The following is a 24,160-nucleotide window of genomic DNA, read 5'->3' as shown; positions in this document are numbered from 1 at the left end:
GTAATAATTTGAGGTTAGCACTAGCTGTTTTTGGGGCTAACACTAAGCCCCGGCTTAGTAATGGACTCTGAATTTTTAGGCCTAGTAGTGGAAGCCGTCTTGTAGACAATTATAAAAAAACACGACACATTGGGGGAAAAAATATTTTAAAAAACACTTCCCCACAGCCCTCATTAACCCTTTTATTGAAATTTAAACAACACTGGTCATCGTCGCAATCCACTGAATCTGATGTAGTCCTCCGCATTCACGTATCTGAAATGAGAAGGAAAACAAAAAAAGGTTAGTACATTTTTGGCGCTCTCCCCTGGGGACTGCGCCCATACTGCAGTGTGTTCCTAAACATGGAGCCTCCAACTGTTGACGTCTGCCTACTGTATCCTGTATATGCAGTCATCTATAGATGGGTGTATATACAGGATAGCGCACAGAGACTTAACCCAGAACTGCTCAGCAGCAGCATGGGTTAACTCTTTCCCTGCTGGGCTCCTGTATAGTATACATAGGTACACTAGAAACATAGAATGTGTCGGCAGATAAGAAACATTTGGCCCATCTAGTCTGCCCAATAATCTGAATACTATGAATAGTCCCTGGGCCTATCATATGAAGGATAGCCTTATACCTATCTCTATCTTATATGAAGGATATCCTTATACCTATCTCTATCTTATATGAAGGATAGCCTTATGCTTATCCCATGCATGTTTAAACTCCTTCACTGTATTTGCAGCGACCACATCTGCAGGAAGACTATTCCATGCATCCACTACTCTCTCAGTAAAGTAATACTTCCTGATATTACTGCAGACACCTTTCCCCTCTAATTTATAACTATGTCCTCTATATATAACACTATGTCCTCTATATAACACTATGTCCTCTATATAACACTATGTCCTCTATATAACACTATGTACTCTATATAACACTATGTCCTCTATATAACACTATGTCCTCTATATAACACTATGTCCTCTATATAACACTATGTCCTCTATATAACACTATGTCCTCTATATAACACTATGTCCTCTATATAACACTATGTCCTCTATATAACACTATGTCCTCTATATATAACACTATGTCCTCTATATATAACACTATGTCCTCTATATATAACACTATGTCCTCTATATATAACACTATGTCCTCTATATATAACACTATGTCCTCTATATAACACTATGTCCTCTTGTGGTAGTTTTTCTTCTCTTATATATCTTCTCCTCCTTTACCGTGTTGATTCTCTTTATGTATTTAAAAGTCTCTATCATATCCCTCTGTCTCTGTGCACCCCTGTATACTATACAGCCGGCAGAGGTAAGTAGTGAAGCTCTGCACCCTGTATATGCTATACATCACTCCTCACCTCCTTACACTCCCTGGGCTGGGCGCTCTGCATCTGACCCATGGAGTGGTACCAGAAGGCAGTGAAAAAATGGCCACAGGGTAAAAAATTACTGTTTCCACACACCAGCAAAAAAGCAAGAAAAACTGACAAAATTCAGGGAAAAACTGTGACAGTTTTTCTGGCGTTTTTATTGGTGGACAAAAAAAATCCTGGCCTCAAAGCAATAGAACAAAATCCCTGTGTCCACTTTTCCTGTGAGGTGCAGCTCGGGTGTACAAATAGAGCGTATACTGTATACTCCACTGCTGGAGAAGAGGATATAGAGTGTATACTGTATACTCCACTGCTGGAGAAGAGGATATAGAGTGTATACTGTATACTCCACTGCTGGAGAAGAGGATATAGAGCGTATACTGTATACTCCACTGCTGGAGAAGAGGATATAGAGCATATACTGTATACTCCACTGCTGGAGAAGAGGATATAGAGCATATACTGTATACTCCACTGCTGGAGAAGAGGATATAGAGTGTATACTGTATACTCCACTGCTGGAGAAGAGGATATAGAGCATATACTGTATACTCCACTGCTGGAGAAGAGGATCTAGAGCGTATACTGTATACTCCACTGCTGGAGAAGAGGATATAGAGCGTATACTGTATACTCCACTGCTGGAGAAGAGGATATAGAGCGTATACTGTATACTCCACTGCTGGAGAAGAGGATATAGAGCGTATACTGTATACTCCACTGCTGGAGAAGAGGATATAGAGCGTATACTGTATACTCCACTGCTGGAGAAGAGGATATAGAGCGTATACTGTATACTCCACTGCTGGAGAAGAGGATATAGAGTGTATACTGTATACTCCACTGCTGGAGAAGAGGATATAGAGCGTATACTGTATACTCCACTGCTGGAGAAGAGGATATAGAGCGTATACTGTATACTCCACTGCTGGAGAAGAGGATATAGAGTGTATACTGTATACTCCACTGCTGGAGAAGAGGATATAGAGTGTATACTGTATACTCCACTGCTGGAGAAGAGGATATAGAGTGTATACTGTATACTCCACTGCTGGAGAAGAGGATATAGAGTGTATACTGTATACTCCACTGCTGGAGAAGAGGATATAGAGTGTATACTGTATACTCCACTGCTGGAGAAGAGGATATAGAGTGTATACTGTATACTCCACTGCTGGAGAAGAGGATATAGAGCGTATACTGTATACTCCACTGCTGGAGAAGAGGATATATAGAGTGTATACTGTATACTCCACTGCTGGAGAAGAGGATATAGAGCGTATACTGTATACTCCACTGCTGGAGAAGAGGATATAGAGCGTATACTGTATACTCCACTGCTGGAGAAGAGGATATAGAGCGTATACTGTATACTCCACTGCTGGAGAAGAGGATATAGAGGGGCATTTACTAATCTTTTACTATGTAGTCTGGTTTTTACCCTGTTTTTTTCTACTTCATTTTTGACTATGTGCGACAAATTTACTAAATTGCTGCACGGCATTAATAAATTTGGCACACATAGGCAAAAGTGGGAAATTTACTTCATGTAGTAGAAAAAATAGTCTGTTCCTTTTTCCTGCTGTCTGAATAGGTTTGGCTGCTGGTTTCCTTCTGGATCTTTTGTTTTTGAGTTTTTTTTAGCTTTTTCACCACATCTAAATAATTCAATAACTACAGTGGTCCCTCAAGTTACAATATTAATTGGTTCCAGGAAAACCATTGTAAGTTGAAACCATTGTATGTTGAGACCATAACTCTATGGAAACAGGGTAATTGGTTCTAAAGGCACCAAAATGTCATCCAAAAATAGGAAAAAGTGACAAAGAAAAATAAGTAGATAACTGATATAGATAAAGCAAATCCTTACATATAAAAGTAAGAAAGATCTGCTGGGAGCTGTAAATCACTGTCTATGTCAGTGTTTCCCAAGCAGGGAGCCTCCAGCTGTTGCAAAACTATAACTCCCAGCATGCCTGGACAGCCAAAGGCTGTCCGGGCATGCTGGGAGTTGTAGTTTTGCAAAAAATGGGGCCACCCTGCTTGGCAAACACTGGTCTATGTAGAGGACAGGAGCTTCTTCAGGGGTCCTGTACAGTACAGGCAATGTCCAAAACAAGTAATGGAGTTGCCCTCACCTGGTGTCCAAAAGAGCAGCTAACCCTGATACAGGTAAAGAGTACAGAACATGTAATACCAGACACCAGTCAGTGCATACACTTCAGTAATACAGGGGTTTTACCAGTGAATGCCCATTTTGATTGGTTGGTTCTTCCAGCCATTGACACGTTTTACAGATCTGGACTGTCTGTAGCATTGTATGTTGAGTCTGGTTTCAACTTACGATGGTCCAGAAAAGACCATTGTATGTTGAAACTATTGTATGTTGAGGCCATTGTAAGTTGAGGGATCACTGTAAATTGTAGTCATGGCTCAGAAGTGGTAAACGGCGTTTAGTGTGTGTGTGTGTGTGTGTGTGTGTTTATTACATTTTTTTAACACAGTTTTTTTCTCCCTAAATGTACTTACACTTTTTTTTTTTTGGTTACTTCTTCTACAGATCTGTGTATCCTGTGGACTCCTTCGGATTCGGTGGACTACTTCGATGACCAGCGTTTTTCTTTGCTTGATGTTAATAAAATGGTTAACGAGGGCTTGTGGGGGAGTGTTTTTTGTAATAAATTTTTTTTAAAACCTGTTGTGTTTTATTTTTATTTTACTTTACTAGACAGGCTTAGTAGTGGAAGCTGTCTTATAGACTGAGTCCATTACTAAACCGGGCTTAGCGTTAGCCACAAAAACAGCTAGCGCTAACCCCCAATTATTACCCCGGTACCCAACACCACAGGGGTGCCGGGAAGAGCCGGTACCAACAGGCCCGGAGCGTCAAAAATGGCGCTCCTGGGCCTAGGCGGTAACAGGCTGGCGTTATTTAGGTTGGGGAGGGCCAGTAACAATGGTCCTCGCCCACCCTGGTAACGTCAGGCTCTTACTGTTTGGTTGGTATTTGGTTGAGAATAAAAATAGGGGGACCCTATGCGTTTTTTTAATATATTTAATTATTTATTTAAAAAAAAAAAAACTCATAAGGTTCCCCCTATTTTCATTCTCAGCCAAATACCAACCAAACAGTAACAGCCTGACGTTCCCAGGGTGGGCGAGGACCATTGTTACTGGCCCTCCCCAGCCTAAATAACGCCAGCCTGTTACCGCCTAGGCCCAGGAGCGCCATTTTTGACGCTCCAGGCCTGTTGGTACCGGCTCTTCCCGGCACCCCTGTGGCGTTGGGTACCGGGGTAATAATAGGGGGTTAGCGCTAGCTGTTTTTGTGGCTAGCGCTAAGCCCAGGTTAGTAATGGACTCTGTCTATAAGACAGCTTCCACTACTAAGCCTGTCTAGTAAAGTAAGAAAAAAACACAACAGGTTTTAAAAAATTTTTATTACAAAAAACACTCCCCCACAAGCCCTTGTTAACCATTTTATTAAAATCAAACAAAGAAAAACGCTGGTCATCGAAGTAGTCCACCGAATCCGAAGGAGTCCACAGGATAAACGGATCTGAAATGAGAAGAAAACAAAAAAAATGGGTTAGTACATTTATTATCACCTGCTCACACATCTCCCGCCCCGCACGACTACAACTGCCAGCATGCCCTTACAGTAAGGACATGCTGGGAGTTGTAGTTGTGTGGTGCAGGAGATGTGTGAGCAGGTGATAATAAATGTGACAAGCTTGTCCCCTGCCCCCAGCTGCAGGACTACAACTCCCAGCATGCCCTTACAGTAAGGTGGGGCGGAGGACGGGCACAGTGTTTCCCAACCTGGGACTTGTAGTTTTGCAACATCTGGAGGCACCCTGGTTGGGAAACACTGTTTTAGGCCAGTGTTTCCCAACCAGGGTGCCTCCAGATGTTGCAAAACTACAAGCCCCAGCATGCCTGGACAGTCAAAGGCTGTCTAGGCATGCTGGGAGTTGTAGTTTTGCAACATCTGGAGGCAACCTGGCTGGGAAACACTGGCCTAAAACAGTGTTTCCCAACCAGGGTGCCTCCAGATGTTGCAAAACTACAAGTCCCAGCATGCCTGGACAGTCAAAGGCTGTCTAGGCATGCTGGGAGTTGTAGTTTTGCAACATCTGGAGGCAACCTGGCTGGGAAACACTGGAATAAAACAGTGTTTCCCAACCAAGGTGCCTCCAGATGTTGCAAAACTACAAGTCCCAGCATGCCTGGACAGTCAAAGGCTGTCTAGGCATGCTGGGAGTTGTAGTTTTGCAACATCTGGAGGCAACCTGGCTGGGAAACACTGGCCTAAAACAGTGTTTCCCAACCAGGGTGCCTCCAGATGTTGCAAAACTACAAGTCCCAGCATGCCTGGACAGTCAAAGGCTGTCTAGGCATGCTGGGAGTTGTAGTTTTGCAACATCTGGAGGCAACCTGGCTGGGAAACACTGGCCTAAAACAGTGTTTCCCAACCAGGGTGCCTCCAGATGTTGCAAAACTACAAGCCCCAGCATGCCTGGACAGTCAAAGGCTGTCCAGGCATGCTGGGAGTTGTAGTCTTGCAACAACTGGAGGCACCCTGGTTGGGAAGCCTGCGCAACTTACTGGCTTCCGTAGGATCCAGCGCTGCACGACACTGCCGCGCGACGATCTCCGACAGCGATCGTCGCTGGAGCCTCGGAAGGGTAAGTGAACCTCTTCGCCGGTCCCCTTCAGCTGTTTAGTTTTGCAACAGCTGGAGGACTACAGTTTACAGACCACAAACCAGGCGTCTGCAAACTGTGGCCCTCCAGCTGTTGCAAAACTACAACTCCCAGCATGCCTGGACAGCCAATGGCTGTCCAGGCATGCTGGGAGTTGTAGTCTTGCAACATCTGGAGGCACCCTGGTTGGGAAACACTGTTTTAGGCCAGTGTTTCCCAACAAGGGTGCCTCCAGCTGTTGCAAAACTACAACTCCCAGCATGCCCGGACAGCCAATGGCTGTCCAGGCATGCTGGGAGTTGTAGTCTTGCAACATCTGGAGGCACCCTGGTTGGGAAACACTGTTTTAGGCCAGTGTTTCCCAACAAGGGTGCCTCCAGCTGTTGCAAAACTACAACTCCCAGCATGCCCGGACAGCCAATGGCTGTCCAGGCATGCTGGGAGTTGTAGTCTTGCAACATCTGGAGGCACCCTGGTTGGGAAACACTGTTTTAGGCCAGTGTTTCCCAGCAAGGGTGCCTCCAGCTGTTGCAAAACTACAACTCCCAGCATGCCCGGACAGCCAAAGGGTGTCCAGGCATGCTGGGAGTTGTAGTCTTGCAACATTTGGAGGCACCCTGGTTGGGAAGCTTGCGCAACTTACCGGCTTCCGTAGGATCCAGCGCTGCACGACACTGCCGCGCGACAGTGCGGCGCGACGATCTCCGTCAGCGATCGTCGCTGGAGCCTCGGAAGGGTAAGTGAACTTCTTCGCCGGTCCCCTTCAGCTGTTTAGTTTTGCAACAGCTGGAGGACTACAGTTTACAGACCACACACCAGTGGTCTGCAAACTGTGGCCCTCCAGCTGTTGCAAAACTACAACACCCAGCATGCCCTGACAGCCAAAGCCTATGGCTCTCAGGGCAGGAGCCCGGGCTGACATTACAGTGCAGCCGCCCGGGCTCCTCATACGGTCTCCCCGCTACCCCCCTTGTCTCCCGCCCGGGCTCCTCATACGGTCTCCCCGCTACCCCCCTTGTCTCCCGCCCGGGCTCCTCATACGGCCTCCCCGCTACCCCCCCCCCCCTTGTCTCCCGCCCGCGCCGCTCAGCTCCCGCTGCTCCAAGACTACAACTCCCAGCGTGTCCTCACTGTAAGGCCATGCTGGGACTTGTAGTCTTGCAACAGCAGACAGATGGGAGTTGTGTGGCGCTGGCAGGTGAGAGGGGGGGATATAAATCACTGTAGTGTCCCGGTAGCGCAGTGAGGGTAGCGGGGAGAAAGTATGTCGGAGCCCGGGCGGCAGTAGCTTTTCCTGCTCCATGTTGGAGCTGGAGTAAATTTAGTCAATTTTTACGGCCGTTGCGACAGTTTATTGCGCAACTGCGACTGTCTCAGTTAATAAATTCCTGACCACTGCAAGTCAAAACTGAAAACTTGCGTAAATTAAGCGGGAAAAAAAAATTTGACTTTCTAGCTCTTGCTAGGGAAAGTCGCACAATTTATAAGGTAGGCGCAATTGCGACAATTTTGCGCCAAAAATAGTCAGAAAAAAATGACTAAACCCCTTAGTAAATGCCCCCCATAGAGCGTATACTGTATACTCCACTGCTGGAGAAGAGGATATAGAGCGTATACTGTATACTCCACTGCTGGAGAAGAGGATATAGAGCGTATACTGTATACTCCACTGCTGGAGAAGAGGATATAGAGCGTATACTGTATACTCCACTGCTGGAGAAGAGGATATAGAGCGTATACTGTATACTCCACTGCTGGAGAAGAGGATATAGAGCATATACTGTATACTCCACTGCTGGAGAAGAGGATATAGAGCATATACTGTATACTCCACTGCTGGAGAAGAGGATATAGTGTATACTGTATACTCCACTGCTGGAGAAGAGGATATAGAGCGTATACTGTATACTCCACTGCTGGAGAAGAGGATCTAGAGCGTATACTGTATACTCCACTGCTGGAGAAGAGGATATAGAGCGTATACTGTATACTCCACTGCTGGAGAAGAGGATATAGAGCGTATACTGTATACTCCACTGCTGGAGAAGAGGATATAGAGCGTATACTGTATACTCCACTGCTGGAGAAGAGGATATAGAGGGTATACTGTATACTCCACTGCTGGAGAAGAGGATATAGAGGGTATACTGTATACTCCACTGCTGGAGAAGAGGATATACAATGTATACTGTATACTCCACTGCTGGAGAAGAGGATATAGAGCGTATACTGTATACTCCACTGCTGGAGAAGAGGATATAGACTGTATACCGTATACTCCACTGCTGGAGAAGAGGATATAGAGTGTATACTGTATACTCCACTGCTGGAGAAGAGGATATAGAGCGTATACTGTATACTCCACTGCTGGAGAAGAAGATATAGATTGTATACTGTATACTCCACTGCTGGAAAAGAGGATATATAGAGTGTATACTGTATACTCCACTGCTGCAGAAGAGGATATATAGAGTGTATACTGTATACTCCACTGCTGGAGAAGAGGATATATAGAGTGTATACTGTATACTCCACTGCTGGAGAAGAGGATATAGAGCGTATACTGTATACTCCACTGCTGGAGAAGAGGATATAGAGCGTATACTGTATACTCCACTGCTGGAGAAGAGGATATAGATTGTATACTGTATACTCCACTGCTGGAGAAGAGGATATAGCGCGTATACTGTATACTCCACTGCTGGAGAAGAGGATATAGAGTGTATACTGTATACTCCACTGCTGGAGAAGAGGATATAGATTGTATACTGTATACTCCACTGCTGGAGAAGAGGATATAGAGCGTATACTGTATACTCCACTGCTGGAGAAGAGGATATAGAGTGTATACTGTATACTCCACTGCTGGAGAAGAGGATATAGAGTGTATACTGTATACCCCACTGCTGGAGAAGAGGATATAGAGTGTATACTGTATACCCCACTGCTGGAGAAGAGGATATAGAGCGTATACTGTATACTCCACTGCTGGAGAAGATTAGGAGAAAGCTCCATGACATCAATCTATAGAGGATTTACAGAAATCTCCGCTTCATCTACCTGATGATCCACAGGGACATTCTGCTCTTCCTCTTTACAATCCTGGGAATATAGAGGACGGGGACATCTCTCTGGGGGATTTCTCTGACTGGATCCATCTATAGGAAATAAAGACAGTGACTTAATCCATTGTCTATATGTGATGATCACATGATCTCTTCTCTCCAATCAGGGAAGGTCTCCTCTTACCCAGTGGTGATGTGAGGGGCTGCTGATCCTCCATCATGACTATGTCTGCGTACAGATCCTTGTGTCCTTCCAAATACTCCCACTCCTCCATGGAGAAATAGACAGCGACATCCTGACACCTTATTGGAACCTGACACACACAATGATCCCGTCATCCTCCAGACACCTCCCTTATTGTATAATGTCCCAGCATTCCCAGCAGCGCTCACCTCTCCAGTCAGCAGCTCAGTGATCCTGGAGGTAAGTTCTAGGATCTTCTGCTCATGTATCAGTGAATGAGGTGGAGGCTCCTCGGGGGCGGGGCTCTGGCTCCTGCCCCGCCCTCCTGACACACGGGGGGTCACACACTCACCAGACGACTTCTTCACTACTGTGTAATCCTGTGTATGGGGAGACACTGATCACTACAGACACTAAGAATCCGACACCTCTCCAGACATTTCCCTGTTTTATTATAGAGATAAGACGTCATGTGACCTCTCACCTCTCCAGACATTTCCCTGTTTTATTATAGAGATAAGACGTCATGTGACCTCTCACCTCTCCAGTTATCCAGTAGATTATCTCCAGGGTGAGGTCTAATATCCTCCCAGACATGTGGTTTCTGGCATCGTCCCTCCTTGGTCGGTCATTGGTGATAAGGACCATTGTACTTCATAGGAAAACTTCAGCTCTGAGAGTCCTGGACCTGAGGGAAAACAATAAGGACTGAGTGAAAAAAAAATATATATAACAAGTTTGGAAAAAAAGATGAAGTAAAATGTCTTATGAAGCAGGAGGCGAATGATCTTTTATAGAGTAAAGTACATTATACAGTATACACAGTATTACACAGGATACATATTGCAGTGTGCAGACTAGTCTTAAGCTGCATTCACATAATGGTTGCAGCCTTCAGCTGCCGGATCCGGCTGGGGGGGAGCAGGAGGGGAAAACCGGGCGCTCCCGTACCCCAGCTGGACCGGCGCCAAAATCCATTGACTTTATTGAGCCGACCGGAGTCAAACAGTGACTCCGGTCGGCTCATTTCTGCCCCGTATCCGGTTTTGTGACCGGACCTAAAACCGTAGTAGCTCCTCCCAGGCTTTTATGGGCGAGACTAGTAGGGAGCCCATAGGTCACTCCTGGGATCACCTGATCACTAGTATGTCCTGGGTAACAATCACATGACATATCACATGGTATAACTCTGTGATAAAAAGTGATAACACATTTTATACAGTACAACATATTTACAATGGGTAAACTAATGCAGGTGGCCCTGGGGACACTGAAGGATGCTGCCTGACAGGACATCAGGAGTACGGGTAACACCTCCCGTACTAGGCCACCACAATTACACCTATAGAATGAAGTGCAGGAATAATAACTCTCTACACGCCGGCCCGTAATGCATTTCAATGAGACAGCCGGAGTTAAACACTGACTTCAGTCGCCTCATTTTTGCCCCGAATACGGTACTCTAACCGGACCAAAAACCTTGGTAGACCACGGTTTTAGGTCCGGTGGGAAAACCGTATACGAGGCAAAAATGAGCCGACCAGAGTCAGCGTTTGATTAAAATGGAAACTAATTTAGGGAATGTTCTGTGGAAAAAGGGATTTTTTGTTCTTACCGTAAAATCCTTTTCTCGGAGGATCCATTGGAAGACACAGACCTTTGGGGGACAGAGACCTTGGGTATATGCTGTTGTTGCTAGTAGACTTGACACTATGGAAACAAAAAAAGTTGGCTCCTCCCAGCAAGATATACCCGCCTACAGAGCCTGAGGTAATCAGTTTAGTCCCAGAGCAGTAGGAGACGACCGAAAGGCAGAAAATCAAGACCAGTTCAAGGTAACCACAGAACAAAAAATAACTGAACGCACCCTCAGACAGGTAACCAAACCAGGAACACCAAAAGAAAGGGTGGGAGCTGTGTCCTCCAATGGATCCTCCAAGAAAAGGATTTTACGGTAAGAACAAAAAATCCCTTTTTCTCTATCGGCTCCACTGTGGGACACAGACCTTGGGACGTACCAAAGATGTCCCTAGGGTGTGCACAGAAACAAGTCAGGGGGCAGGCTGGACCACCGTCACCTGCAAAACCTTACAGCCCAGACTAGCATCAGTGGATGCAAAGGTATGAACCTGGTAGAATTTTATAAAAGTGTGCAAGGACGACCAGGTAGCCGCCTTACAGACTTGTGAGGCCGAAGCCCTGTTACGGAGAGCCCAGGAAGCTCCGACAGAATGCGTGGAATGAGCTTAAACCTTGAAGGGAGGGGTCTTCCCTTTACAACGGTAAGCTTCAGAAATGGCAGACCTGATCCACCGCGAAATGGTGTCCTTCGAAGCAGGTTGTCCCTTTACGGTGACTGTCCGTAAGAGCATAAAAGGAGTCACACTGACGAAATGAAGAAGTGATAGAGAGGTAGGTTCGTACAGCCTGCACCACATCCAGTTTATGGAGCAAACGCTCCTTGGGATGAGCTGAAGCGGGGCAAAAAGACGGGAGGATGATGTCCTCATTGAGGTGGAAAGCGGAAACCACCTTAGATAAAAAAGATGGAACCGGACGAAAAACAACCTTGTCCTGGTGGATGATCAGGAAGGGAGAGCAGTAGGATAGAGCCGCCAGCTCTGAAACCCGTCTAATAGAGGTAATTGCAATAAGGAACCTTCCAGGAAAGGAGACAAAGGGAAACCTCCCTGAGGGGTTCAAAGGGAGCACCCTGCAGAGCACCAAGGACCATATTCAGATCCCAAGGAGGTGTAGGGGACCTGTAAGGAGGGGCTGCGTGGGCCACTCCTTGAAGAAAAGTCCGAACATGAGAATTGGACGCAAGAGGGCGTTGGAAGAGAATGCAAAGGGACGAAACTTGATCATTCAGGGAGCTGAGAGCTAATCGTTGTTCCAGCCCCGACTGCAAAAAGGAAAGGAGTCGGGGGAGGGAAGACACAACTGGAGAAAAAGTCTGAGATTCACACCAACGAAAATAAGACCGCCAGACACGGTGGTAAATCTTCACGGAAGAGGGCTTGCGCACCCTGAGCATGGTGCGAATCCCCTGGGTTGAGAAACCTTGGGCCCTTAGAACCGCGGTCTCAACCGCCACACCGTCAAATGCAGCAACGGTAAATTGGGGTGGCACAGGGGACCCTGAGAGAGAAGGTCTGGATGAAGCGGAAGGCACAGGGGTACGTCATCCAGAAGACAGATCACGTCGGCGTACCACGCCCTCCAAGGTCAGTCTGGGGCCATGAGAATGGCGGGAACGCCTTCTGATTTGAGGGAATAGATAGGGTAGGGGGAAGCCCGACCAAGGAATCACCAGAGCATCCACGGCTAGAGCCCGGGGGTCCCGGGACTTCGTCACAAAGAGGGGAACCTTCTGGTTGTGGCGGGACGCAGAGAGGTCCACATCTGGAATGCCCCAGAGGTTGCAGATCTCCTCAAACACCTCCGGATGAAGGTACCACTCACCGGGGTCGGCTGAGGACCGGCTAAGAAAGTCCGCTTCCCAGTTGTTTACTTCCGGGATGTGAATCGCCGAGATGGCTGGAACTGTGAGTTCTGCCCATAAAAGAATTTTGGATACTTTGGCCATCGCCGCAGAGCTGCGAGTGGCGATTGATGTAGGCCACAGCAGTGGAGATGTCCGACTGGACACGAACCGGGCAGCCCTGAAGAAGGATCTTCCAATGTAACAGGCAGAGATAGATTGCCCTCAGCTCCAATACGTTGATTGAAAGAAGGGCTTCTTGGGGGGGGACCAAAGGCCCTGGACTGTCTGATCCCGGAAAACACCCCCCAACCTGAAAGGCTGGCATCCATCGTAATGACCTGCCAGTGGAGGGGTAGGAAGGAGCGCCCCTGAAGAAGTAGGGGGAGAGCAAAACCATCACAGAAGGGACCACCGTGATCAATGGTTGCCATGACCGAATGGAGAGACTCCATGTGGAAATGGCGAAGAAGATGCTGGTTGAGGTGCTTCAGATCAAAGATTGGGCGTACAGAACCCCCTTTCTTGGGGACCACGAAGAGTTTGGAATAAAAACCTTGAAAAAGTTCCCTGGTAGGAACTGGAACAATGACTCCCTGGATGAGGAAGGACTGCAGTGCGCCCTGAAAAACCTTTGCCAGAGAGGGGGACCGGGGGGCTCGGGAAAGGAAAAAGTACTGCGAGCCTTATTCCGAGGTAATAAGGAACTCTTATCCCCGGTCGCATCCGATATAATTTCATCCAGGCGCTTACCAAAGAGCCGAGACCTGGTAAAGGGAAGTTCAGTCAGAGACTTCTTGGAGGCGGCGTCCGCATCCCAGGCTTTGAGTCACATGGAGTGACGGAGGGCCACTAGGTTGCCTGTGGCAAAGGCAGCACAGCGGGCCGACTACATGGAAGCAGAGCACAAAAAGTTTCCAGCCCTTGAGACTTGGAGAGCTAAGTCAGCCAATTCCTCCGAGGGGGGTCCAGAAAGAATTCCCTGGTGGAGTTGGGAGGCCCAGACCGAAAGGGCTTTTGACACCCAGGCAGAAACAAAACGCAGGAAGGAGTGAAGAACCTGCTGCTTCAAAGGCAAATTTTGCCAAAGTCTCCACCTTAAAGGATCCTTAAAGGAAGCTGCGTCAGCCAAAGGCAAGGTAGTCGCCTTAGATAGGCGGTAGACCGTTGGGTCCACAATCGGAGGGGAGGGCCACCAAGCAATGAGATCCTTGAAGAAGGGATACTGTGCCTGAACCTTCTTTGCCTCTTGAAACTTCTTGTCCGGATGCATCCAGGCGGACTCCAGCAAGGCTTCAAATTCAGCCTGACAGCTGAAAACCTTGGGTGCCGGTCGGGCACGGTGAAAGGAAACTTCTGGAGCTACGTCCGAAGTTCCTGGGTCCTCTAAATGGAAGGTGTCCTTATAGCCGGAACCAATGTGTCCACCGTGTCAGACGAATCTGGCCGGTCCTCTGAATCAGAGTCAGAGACCTCCTCTACAATTTCTCCGGGGAAGTGTGAAAGAGTGGAGGCAGCTATGGAAGAGGGAGACACTGACCTGGTACGCGGATCTGGAGAGCCAGAGTGGCGAGCCAGAGGGACGATTACGGAAAGCTGGAGCAGAGGGGCGATACCTGTGATGGGAGCGTCTATGTCTGCTAGAAGACTCTGGAGATGAGTCAGAGAAAACATTCCTATTATGCTTGTGAGAGCGTTTTGCACAGGGAGCGTGAGAGCGAGTCTCTCTGGAGGGTCAGCATAAGAAGGACCTCTCCAAGGCAGTCATCACAGAGTGGGAAACTTGTGCCAAGTCGGAAATAGAGGGAGCATACCCAAACTGGAGGGATGGCAGAGTCCACAGTGTTTGGGGGAGCATCTGGGGTGGAATTACCAGGGGGTCGGGAGGTGCAGGCGGAACAAGTGGGTTCAGCAGAACAAGACATTTTAGCATTACAGCCCTTGCAAGTATAATAGGTGACCAGGGTTCCAGGTACCTACCTAGAGGGAGGGACAGTTCTGGGCACGGACATAGCAGGAAAAAAAAGAGATGAAACAATCTCACCCGAGTCTGTGTCCCCGGCAAAAAGCAGCAGCTGAGGAGAACTTCTGCAGCTGAGAAGACAGGAGAGAACGAGGTCAGGACCAATGAAAAGCCGGGGGCCGGATTTAGGGCTAGAATGCTGCCCATTGGTGCAAGGGCAGGCTGCCACGCTCACAGAGCGCTGATTGGCCGAAAATAACTGTATTTTCGTGCACCTGCTCATGATAGGAGGAGGGATCCCGCCTGCCGCACATGGGTGGAGCCTAAATGGTGAAGTAGCCCGCGGCCATTAAGGTGCCCCAGTGTAAAAAAAAAAAACGGCAGCGCAAAGCACTGTGCTCCGGTTGCCTAATATGATGTGAATAGAGCAGGAGGGCCGGCGCTAGCCGTGAAGGAGGCTGTGGAGCACGGCGCAAGTAATGAAGCCTGCACTCCGGGGAGCATGTGCAGGGCAGTGCCGGTAGAAGAGAGGTATGCCTGCGCTCTCTGAGTGATGCCGGCGCCTGTACACAGAAATCGCCAGACCGCGCGGCGCTACAGTATAAGGGCTGGCGACGGCAGAGGCAGCGCCGGGAGGAGAGGAGGGCCCGCAATGTAAAGGCAAATACCAGCGTCTGCACACAGGCAGCGCCGGTAATAAAGTGAAACAGTCCCACACAACTGCACAGTCCTAATAAAAAGGGAAGCCCCCTCCCCACCTACAGTACATAGGGCAGGCGTCCCATAGAAGAGCTGAGTAACTTCTGAATAAGAGGAGTGGGCTCCAAGGAGGGGTCTCCAGAGGTTGAGAGGACCTGAGAATAGAGACTCCAACCTGAAAGAAAGGGGAAAAATACTCACCTCATTCAGAAGAACTTACCTAATGAAGTCTTCAGTCAGCTTTTTAGTCGCCTGCATCATGCCGGGCTGTAACAGCGAGACAAGCAGGGAATAGTGGGGGGCCCGGACCCATGAGGTACAACCCCAGATGCTGACCGTTGGCGAGAGGGGGTTGACAGTACATCCATGATGCCTGTGCCCCCTCAATCGCAAATGGGGAAACAGTGAACGCTATGTTCTGGAGTCCCCACCTGAAAACAGGAAAATAAATAAAAGGGAGATAAGAAACTAAACGTCCTTAATCTGTAAAATAAAAAATGCTTGACCAGGTCTGGGAAACCCCAGATCAGCGTCCATCTCCTGCAGACACTAAGCTAAAACTGATTACCTCAGGCTCTGTAGGCGGGTATATCCTGCTGGGAGGAGCCGACTTTTTTGGTTTCCATAGTGTCAAGTCTCCTGGCAACAACAGCATATACCCAAGGTCCAACGCTGATTCCGGTCGGGTCATTTTTGCCCCGGTTTTCTGACCGGTCCTAAAACCGTGGTATACCGTGGTTTTAGGTCTGGTTAGAGAACCGTATTAGGGGCAAAAATTAGCCGTCTGGAATCAGCGTTTAACTCTAGTCGGCTCATTGAAATGCATTACATACAAGCCGGGTCCGGCTGGGATACGGGAGCGGACGGTTTTCACTCCCCCCAACCGGATCCGGCACCTGTACACTACAAACGTAGTGTGAACCGGCCCTCAAAGGAGAGAATTTCTTGTAAGAATATTCTAGAAGTGCGTATATCAGAGAATTTATACAGGGTCCAAAAAACCAGAGACAACAGAGCGTGTCCGAAGAAATACTGAAGTCTCCTCAGGATTACCTGGACGTACGTCAGTGATCAAACAGGACATTGGGGGAGATTTATCAAAACCTGAGGAAAAAATACTAAGTTGCCCATAGCAACCAATCATTTTTGAAAAGGCCTATGGAAAATGAAAGAAGCGATCTGATTGGTTGCTATGGGCAACTGGGCAACTTTTCCTCTGCACAGGTTTTGATAAGTCTCCCCAATTGTTACCGAACCACAGGTACGAGTTAATCCGAAACCATATGGAACCAGAAGCCATGCCTGAGGGGGTCACAATGATGGTGAATCTCGGGGTTATAGAGGAATCAATGGTGAATAATCAGGTCCTAGGGCAGTGGTCTCCAACCTGCGGACCTCCAGATGTTACAAAACTACAACTCCCAGCATGGCCAGACAGCCGTTGTGCTCACCTTCTGTGGTTTAGAACGTGTTCACACTACGGGTAATGCCGATAGATGAAAAGTTTTGCTTCAACACGGAGCTAAATGGATACTGAGAACTAATGCACAGGGGAACATAGGACTCGATGATCGTCGTGATCTGAGCGCGTTTATTTAGTACCCCCCCACCCCCCCCCCACCCTTGTTTCTATAGTGTTTTTTTGTACTTTGATCCTCCTTACAGTCTTCATTATCTTTCACATGAAAAAAAGAGAATTATTCTTTTGCAAACTACTTATATGTTAGAACTATTGGTCGTTGTCAGGTCCACCACCTGTGTTTTTATCTGTGTATTGGTTTATTTTTGTACATTTGTACTTTCACATGTTTTTAATTTGTCATGTATAAACACCTACTTGCTCTGACGTCTCACAGGTAGGTGTATTTAACCACCTGGACGGAAGAGCAAAGGCGCGGTCTGATGAAGCGCTGTTAATCGGGGTGAAATAGCTGTTACCTGCACTTGGTCATTATCGCGGACCTCCTTCCTTGCAGCTTCTTATAAGCTGATTGCTGATTGGGCTGCTCGCGGCGAATCGGCTCCGTTGTTGGGCGCATGCGCAGATTACCCTCCCGACCGAGGACAAACTGCGCATGCGCCCAACAACAGAGCCGATTCGCCGCGAGCAGCCCAATCAGCAATCAGCTTATAAGAAGCTGCAAGGAAGGAGGTCCGCGATAATGACTGTGGAATATTCATCAGCGCGGGAGGCGGGCACGTACGGAGCGTGGGGCAGGCCGGCCTCCAACACAACACCCTGCAGGGTGACGTAGCGATGGAAAGATGGCGGTGGCTGAAAAAAAACAGTGGTCAAAAAAAGCCAGCAAACTAATGAAGTAACCAGCTTCCGGGTTTTAAAATAAGGTAAAAAATAACCCAACTACAGTAGCGTTACCAGCAGCATACAAAGGGTTAAAAATATATAGCCACAGTACTACCTAACTGCCCCAAGAAGGTTAAAGCAGTGGAGAACCCCTTTAACGCACCAGGACGTACATTTACGTCCTAAGCATAACCGCAAGCATCGGAGCAATGCCCGGATCATGCGCGGCAGGTCCCGGCTGTTGATCGCAGCCAGGGACACGCCCATAATGGTGGACACCCGCGATGCCGCAGATGTCCGCCATTAACCCCTCAGACCCTGTGATCAATACAGATCACGGCTTCTGCAGCATTGCGGTCATCCGCGGTGATCCGATCATCCAGCATGGCAGACGGAGGTCCCCTCACCTGCCTCTGCTGCGTTCCCGGCGTCTTCTGCTCTGATCTGCCTTCCCGCAGACCAAAGCAGAAGATGACCGATAACACTGATCAGTGCTATGTCCTATACATAGCACTGAACAGTATTAGCCATCGATTGCTTGTTATAAATAGTCCCCTACGTGGACTACTATAGTGTAAAAATAAAAGTAAAAAAAAAAAGTAAAAAAAAAAAGTGAAAACCCCCTCCCCCAAATAAAACGTAAATTGTCCAATTTTCCCTATTTCACGCGTGCGTGAATATATCTGAACTATTAAAATAAAATGTTAATGATACCGTACGGTGAAAGTCATGAACGTAAAAAAAAAATAGTCCAAAATAGCTGCTTTTTTATAACATTTTATTCCAAAAAAATAAAATAAAAAATGGATTAAAAGTTTTATATAAGCAAATATGGTATCAATAAAAAGTACAGATCACGGCGCAAAAAATGAGCCCTCATACCACCGCTTATACGAAAAAATGAAAAAGTTATAGGTCTTCAAAATAGGGGGATTTTGAACGTACTAATTTGGTTGAAAAGTTTGCGATTTTCTGTTATTTTGAAAGTGTAAATGATGGAAATAAAATGTAACTTTTGGTGACATATTATAAGAATGTCTAATCTGTAATTTGATGCCTTTTGGAGATTTTTCCATCTTTCCTTGGCTTCTATATGCACATTAATACAAATGTTTACCTGGGTGCCCAAACTTTTCATCCCCACTGTATATAGTACAGAGCTGTGTGTATACAGTATATAGTACAGAGCTGTGTGTATACAGTATATAGTGCAGAGCTGTGTGTATACAGTATATAGTACAGAGCTGTGTATACAGTATATAGTACAGAGCTGTGTGTATACAGTATATAGTACAGAGCTGTGTATACAGTATATAGTACAGAGCTGTGTATACAGTATATAGTACAGAGCTGTGTGTATACAGTATATAGTACAGAGCTGTGTATACAGTATATAGTACAGAGCTGTGTGTATACAGTATATAGTGCAGAGCTGTGTGTATACAGTATATAGTACAGAGCTGTGTATACAGTATATAGTACAGAGCTGTGTGTATACAGTATATAGTACAGAGCTGTGTATACAGTATATAGTACAGAGCTGTGTGTATACAGTATATAGTGCAGAGCTGTGTGTATACAGTATATAGTACAGAGCTGTGTATACAGTATATAGTGCAGAGCTGTGTGTATACAGTATATAGTACAGAGCTGTGTGTATACAGTATATAGTACAGAGCTGTGTGTATACAGTATATAGTACAGAGCTGTGTGTATACAGTATATAGTACAGAGCTGTGTGTATACAGTATATAGTAGAGCTGTGTGTATACAGTATATAGTGCAGAGCTGTGTGTATACAGTACAGAGCTGTGTGTATACAGTATATAGTGCAGAGCTGTGTGTATACAGTACAGAGCTGTGTGTATACAGTATATAGTGCAGAGCTGTGTGTATACAGTATATATTACAGAGCTGTGTATACAGTATATAGTACAGAGCTGTGTGTATACAGTATATAGTGCAGAGCTGTGTGTATACTGTATATAGTACAGAGCTGTGTATACAGTATATAGTACAGAGCTGTGTGTATACAGTATATAGTACAGAGCTGTGTGTATACAGTATATAGTGCAGAGCTGTGTGTATACAGTATATAGTACAGAGCTGTGTGTATACAGTATATAGTGCAGAGCTGTGTGTGTACAGTATATAGTGCAGAGCTGTGTGTATACAGTATATAGTACAGAGCTGTGTGTGTACAGTATATAGTACAGAGCTGTGTGTATACAGTATATAGTGCAGAGCTGTGTATACAGTATATAGTGCAGAGCTGTGTGTATACAGTATATAGTACAGAGCTGTGTGTATACAGTATATAGTGCAGAGCTGTGTATACAGTATATAGTACAGAGCTGTGTGTATATAGTACAGAGCTGTGTGTATATAGTACAGAGCTGTGTGTATACAGTATATAGTACAGAGCTGTGTGTATACAGTATATAGTGCAGAGCTGTGTGTATACAGTATATAGTACAGAGCTGTGTGTATACAGTATATAGTACAAAGCTGTGTATACAATATATAGTACAGAGCTGTTTGTATACAGTATATAGTACAGAGCTGTGTGTATACAGTATATAGTACAGAGCTGTGTGTATACAGTATATAGTACAGAGCTGTGTGTATACAGTATATAGTACAGAGCTGTGTGTATACAGTATATAGTGCAGAGCTGTGTGTATACAGTATATAGTGCAGAGCTGTGTGTATACAGTATATAGTGCAGAGCTGTGTGTATACAGTATATAGTACAGAGCTGTGTGTATACAGTATATAGTACAGAGCTGTGTGTATACAGTATATAGTACAGAGCTGTGTGTATACAGTATATAGTGCAGAGCCGTGTGTATACAGTATATAGTGCAGAGCCGTGTGTATACAGTATATAGTGCAGAGCCGTGTGTATACAGTATATAGTACAGAGCCGTGTGTATACAGTATATAGTGCAGAGCTGTGTGTATACAGTATATAGTGCAGAGCCGTGTGTATACAGTATATAGTGCAGAGCCGTGTGTATACAGTATATAGTACAGAGCCGTGTGTATACAGTATATAGTACAGAGCCGTGTATATACAGTATATAGTGCAGAGCCGTGTGTATACAGTATATAGTGCAGAGCCGTGTGTATACAGTATATAGTGCAGAGCCGTGTGTATACAGTATATAGTGCAGAGCTGTGTGTATACAGTATATAGTGCAGAGCTGTGTGTAGACAGTATATAGTACAGAGCTGTGTGTAGACAGTATATAGTACAGAGCTGTGTGTATACAGTATATAGTACAGAGCTGTGTGTATACAGTATATAGTACAGAGCTGTGTGTATACAGTATATACTGCAGAGCTGTGTGTATACAGTATATAGTACAGAGCTGTGTGTATACAGTATATAGTGCAGAGCTGTGTGTATACAGTATATAGTACAGAGCTGTGTGTATACAGTATATAGTACAGAGCTGTGTGTATACAGTATATAGTGCAGAGCTGTGTGTATACAGTATATAGTACAGAGCTGTGTGTATACAGTATATAGTGCAGAGCTGTGTGTATACAGTATATAGTGCAGAGCTGTGTGTATACAGTATATAGTGCAGAGCCATGTGTATACAGTATATAGTGCAGAGCTGTGTGTATACAGTATATAGTGCAGAGCTGTGTGTATACAGTATATAGTACAGAGCTGTGTGTATACAGTATATAGTGCAGAGCTGTGTGTATACAGTATATAGTGCAGAGCCATGTGTATACAGTATATAGTGCAGAGCCATGTGTATACAGTATATAGTGCAGAGCTGTGTGTATACAGTATATAGTGCAGAGCTGTGTGTATACAGTATATAGTGCAGAGCTGTGTATACAGTATATAGTACAGAGCTGTGTGTATATAGTACAGAGCTGTGTGTATACAGTATATAGTACAGAGCTGTGTGTATACAGTATATAGTACAGAGCTGTGTGTATATAGTACAGAGCTGTGTGTATACAGTATATAGTACAGAGCTGTGTGTATACAGTATATAGTACAGAGCTGTGTGTATATAGTACAGAGCTGTGTGTATACAGTATATAGTACAGAGCTGTGTGTATACAGTATATAGTACAGAGCTGTGTGTATATAGTACAGAGCTGTGTGTATACAGTATATAGTACAGAGCTGTGTGTATACAGTATATAGTACAGAGCTGTGTGTATACAGTATATAGTACAGAGCTGTGTATACAGTATATAGTACAGAGCTGTGTGTATACAGTATATAGTACAGAGCTGTGTGTATACAGTATATAGTGCAGAGCTGTGTGTATACAGTATATAGTGCAGAGCTGTGTGTATACAGTATATAGTACAGAGCTGTGTGTATACAGTATATAGTGCAGAGCTGTGTGTATACAGTATATAGTGCAGAGCTGTGTGTATACAGTATATAGTACAGAGCTGTGTGTCTACAGGATATAGTGCAGAGCTGTGTGTATACAGTACATAGTGCAGAGCTGTGTATATACAGTATATAGTGCAGAGCTGTGTATACAGTATATAGTACAGAGCTGTGTGTATACAGTATATAGTGCAGAGCTGTGTATATACAGTATATAGTGCAGAGCTGTGTATACAGTATATAGTGCAGAGCTGTGTGTATACAGTATATAGTGCAGAGCTGTGTGTATACAGTATATAGTACAGAGCTGTGTGTATACAGTATATAGTGCAGAGCTGTGTATATACAGTATATAGTGCAGAGCTGTGTGTATACTGTATATAGTACAGAGCTGTGTATACAGTATATAGTGCAGAGCTGTGTGTATACAGTATATAGTACAGAGCTGTGTGTATACAGTATATAGTGCAGAGCCGTGTGTATACAGTATATAGTGCAGAGCCGTGTGTATACAGTATATAGTGCAGAGCCGTGTGTATACAGTATATAGTGCAGAGCCGTGTGTATACAGTATATAGTGCAGAGCCGTGTGTATACAGTATATAGTGCAGAGCTGTGTGTATACAGTATATAGTGCAGAGCTGTGTGTATACAGTATATAGTGCAGAGCTGTGTGTATACAGTATATAGTACAGAGCTGTGTGTATACAGTATATAGTGCAGAGCTGTGTGTATACAGTATATAGTACAGAGCTGTGTGTATACAGTATATAGTGCAGAGCTGTGTGTATACAGTATATAGTGCAGAGCTGTGTGTATACAGTATATAGTACAGAGCTGTGTGTATACAGTATATAGTGCAGAGCTGTGTGTATACAGTATATAGTACAGAGCCGTGTGTATACAGTATATAGTGCAGAGCTGTGTGTATACAGTATATAGTGCAGAGCTGTGTGTATACAGTATATAGTGCAGAGCTGTGTGTATACAGTATATAGTGCAGAGCTGTGTGTATACAGTATATAGTACAGAGCTGTGTGTATACAGTATATAGTACAGAGCTGTGTGTATACAGTATATGGTGCAGAGGTGTGTGTATACAGTATATAGTACAGAGCTGTGTGTATACAGTATATAGTACAGAGCTGTGTGTATACAGTATATAGTACAGAGCTGTGTGTATACAGTATATAGTGCAGAGCTGTGTGTATACAGTATATAGTGCAGAGCTGTGTGTATACAGTATATAGTGCAGAGCTGTGTGTATACAGTATATAGTACAGAGCTGTGTATACAGTATATAGTGTAGAGCTGTGTGTATACAGTATATAGTGCACAGCTGTGTGTATACAGTATATAGTACAGAGCTGTGTATACAGTATATAGTGCAGAGCTGTGTGTATACAGTATATAGTGCACAGCTGTGTGTATACAGTATATAGTACAGAGCTGTGTATATACAGTATATAGTACAGAGCTGTGTGTATACAGTATATAGTACAGAGCTGTGTGTATACAGTATATAGTACAGAGCTGTGTGTATATACAGTATATAGTACAGAGCTGTGTATACAGTATATAGTGCAGAGCTGTGTGTATACAGTATATAGTGCTGAGCTGTGTATACAGTATATAGTGCAGAGCTGTGTGTATACAGTATATAGTACAGAGCTGTGTGTATACAGTATATAATGCAGAGCTGTGTATACAGTATATAGTACAGAGCTGTGTGTATACAGTATATAGTGCAGAGCTGTGTGTATACAGTATATAGTACAGAGCTGTGTGTATATACAGTATATAGTACAGAGCTGTGTATATACAGTATATAGTACAGAGCTGTGTGTATACAGTATATAGTACAGAGCTGTGTGTATACAGTATATAGTACAGAGCTGTGTGTATACAGTATATAGTACAGAGCTGTGTGTATACAGTATATAGTACAGAGCTGTGTGTATACAGTATATAGTGCAGAGCTGTGTGTAT

The 24,160-nt window shown here is 45.3% G+C and overlaps 1 protein-coding gene across 6 annotated transcripts in view; it reads right to left on the bottom strand.

The window, feature by feature from the left end:
* The window catches only part of LOC130363176 (oocyte zinc finger protein XlCOF7.1-like), a 30,766-nt gene that overhangs the window by 5,560 nt on the left and 1,046 nt on the right, over positions 1-24,160 (bottom strand). The window contains exons 1-5 of one of the 6 annotated variants that reach the window (XM_056568616.1): positions 17,430-17,451; positions 9,886-10,033; positions 9,555-9,725; positions 9,346-9,475; positions 9,157-9,254 (exon numbers count right to left, since the gene is read on the bottom strand). In XM_056568616.1, the coding sequence (XP_056424591.1) occupies positions 9,157-9,254; positions 9,346-9,475; positions 9,555-9,725; positions 9,886-9,993 (507 nt within the window). In that variant the 5' untranslated portion in view covers positions 9,994-10,033; positions 17,430-17,451. Of the gene's footprint in view, positions 1-9,156; positions 9,255-9,345; positions 9,476-9,554; positions 9,726-9,885; positions 10,042-16,543; positions 16,674-17,429; positions 17,452-24,160 lie in introns of those variants that run through there. The other 5 variants (XM_056568615.1, XM_056568617.1, XM_056568613.1 and 2 more) reach the window with 5 other exon arrangements.

The sequence above is a fragment of the Hyla sarda genome, chromosome 3 (genome assembly GCF_029499605.1).
Source record: "Hyla sarda isolate aHylSar1 chromosome 3, aHylSar1.hap1, whole genome shotgun sequence".
Taxonomy (NCBI): domain Eukaryota; kingdom Metazoa; phylum Chordata; class Amphibia; order Anura; family Hylidae; genus Hyla; species Hyla sarda.
This window is presented reverse-complemented; position numbering and strand designations above follow the sequence as displayed.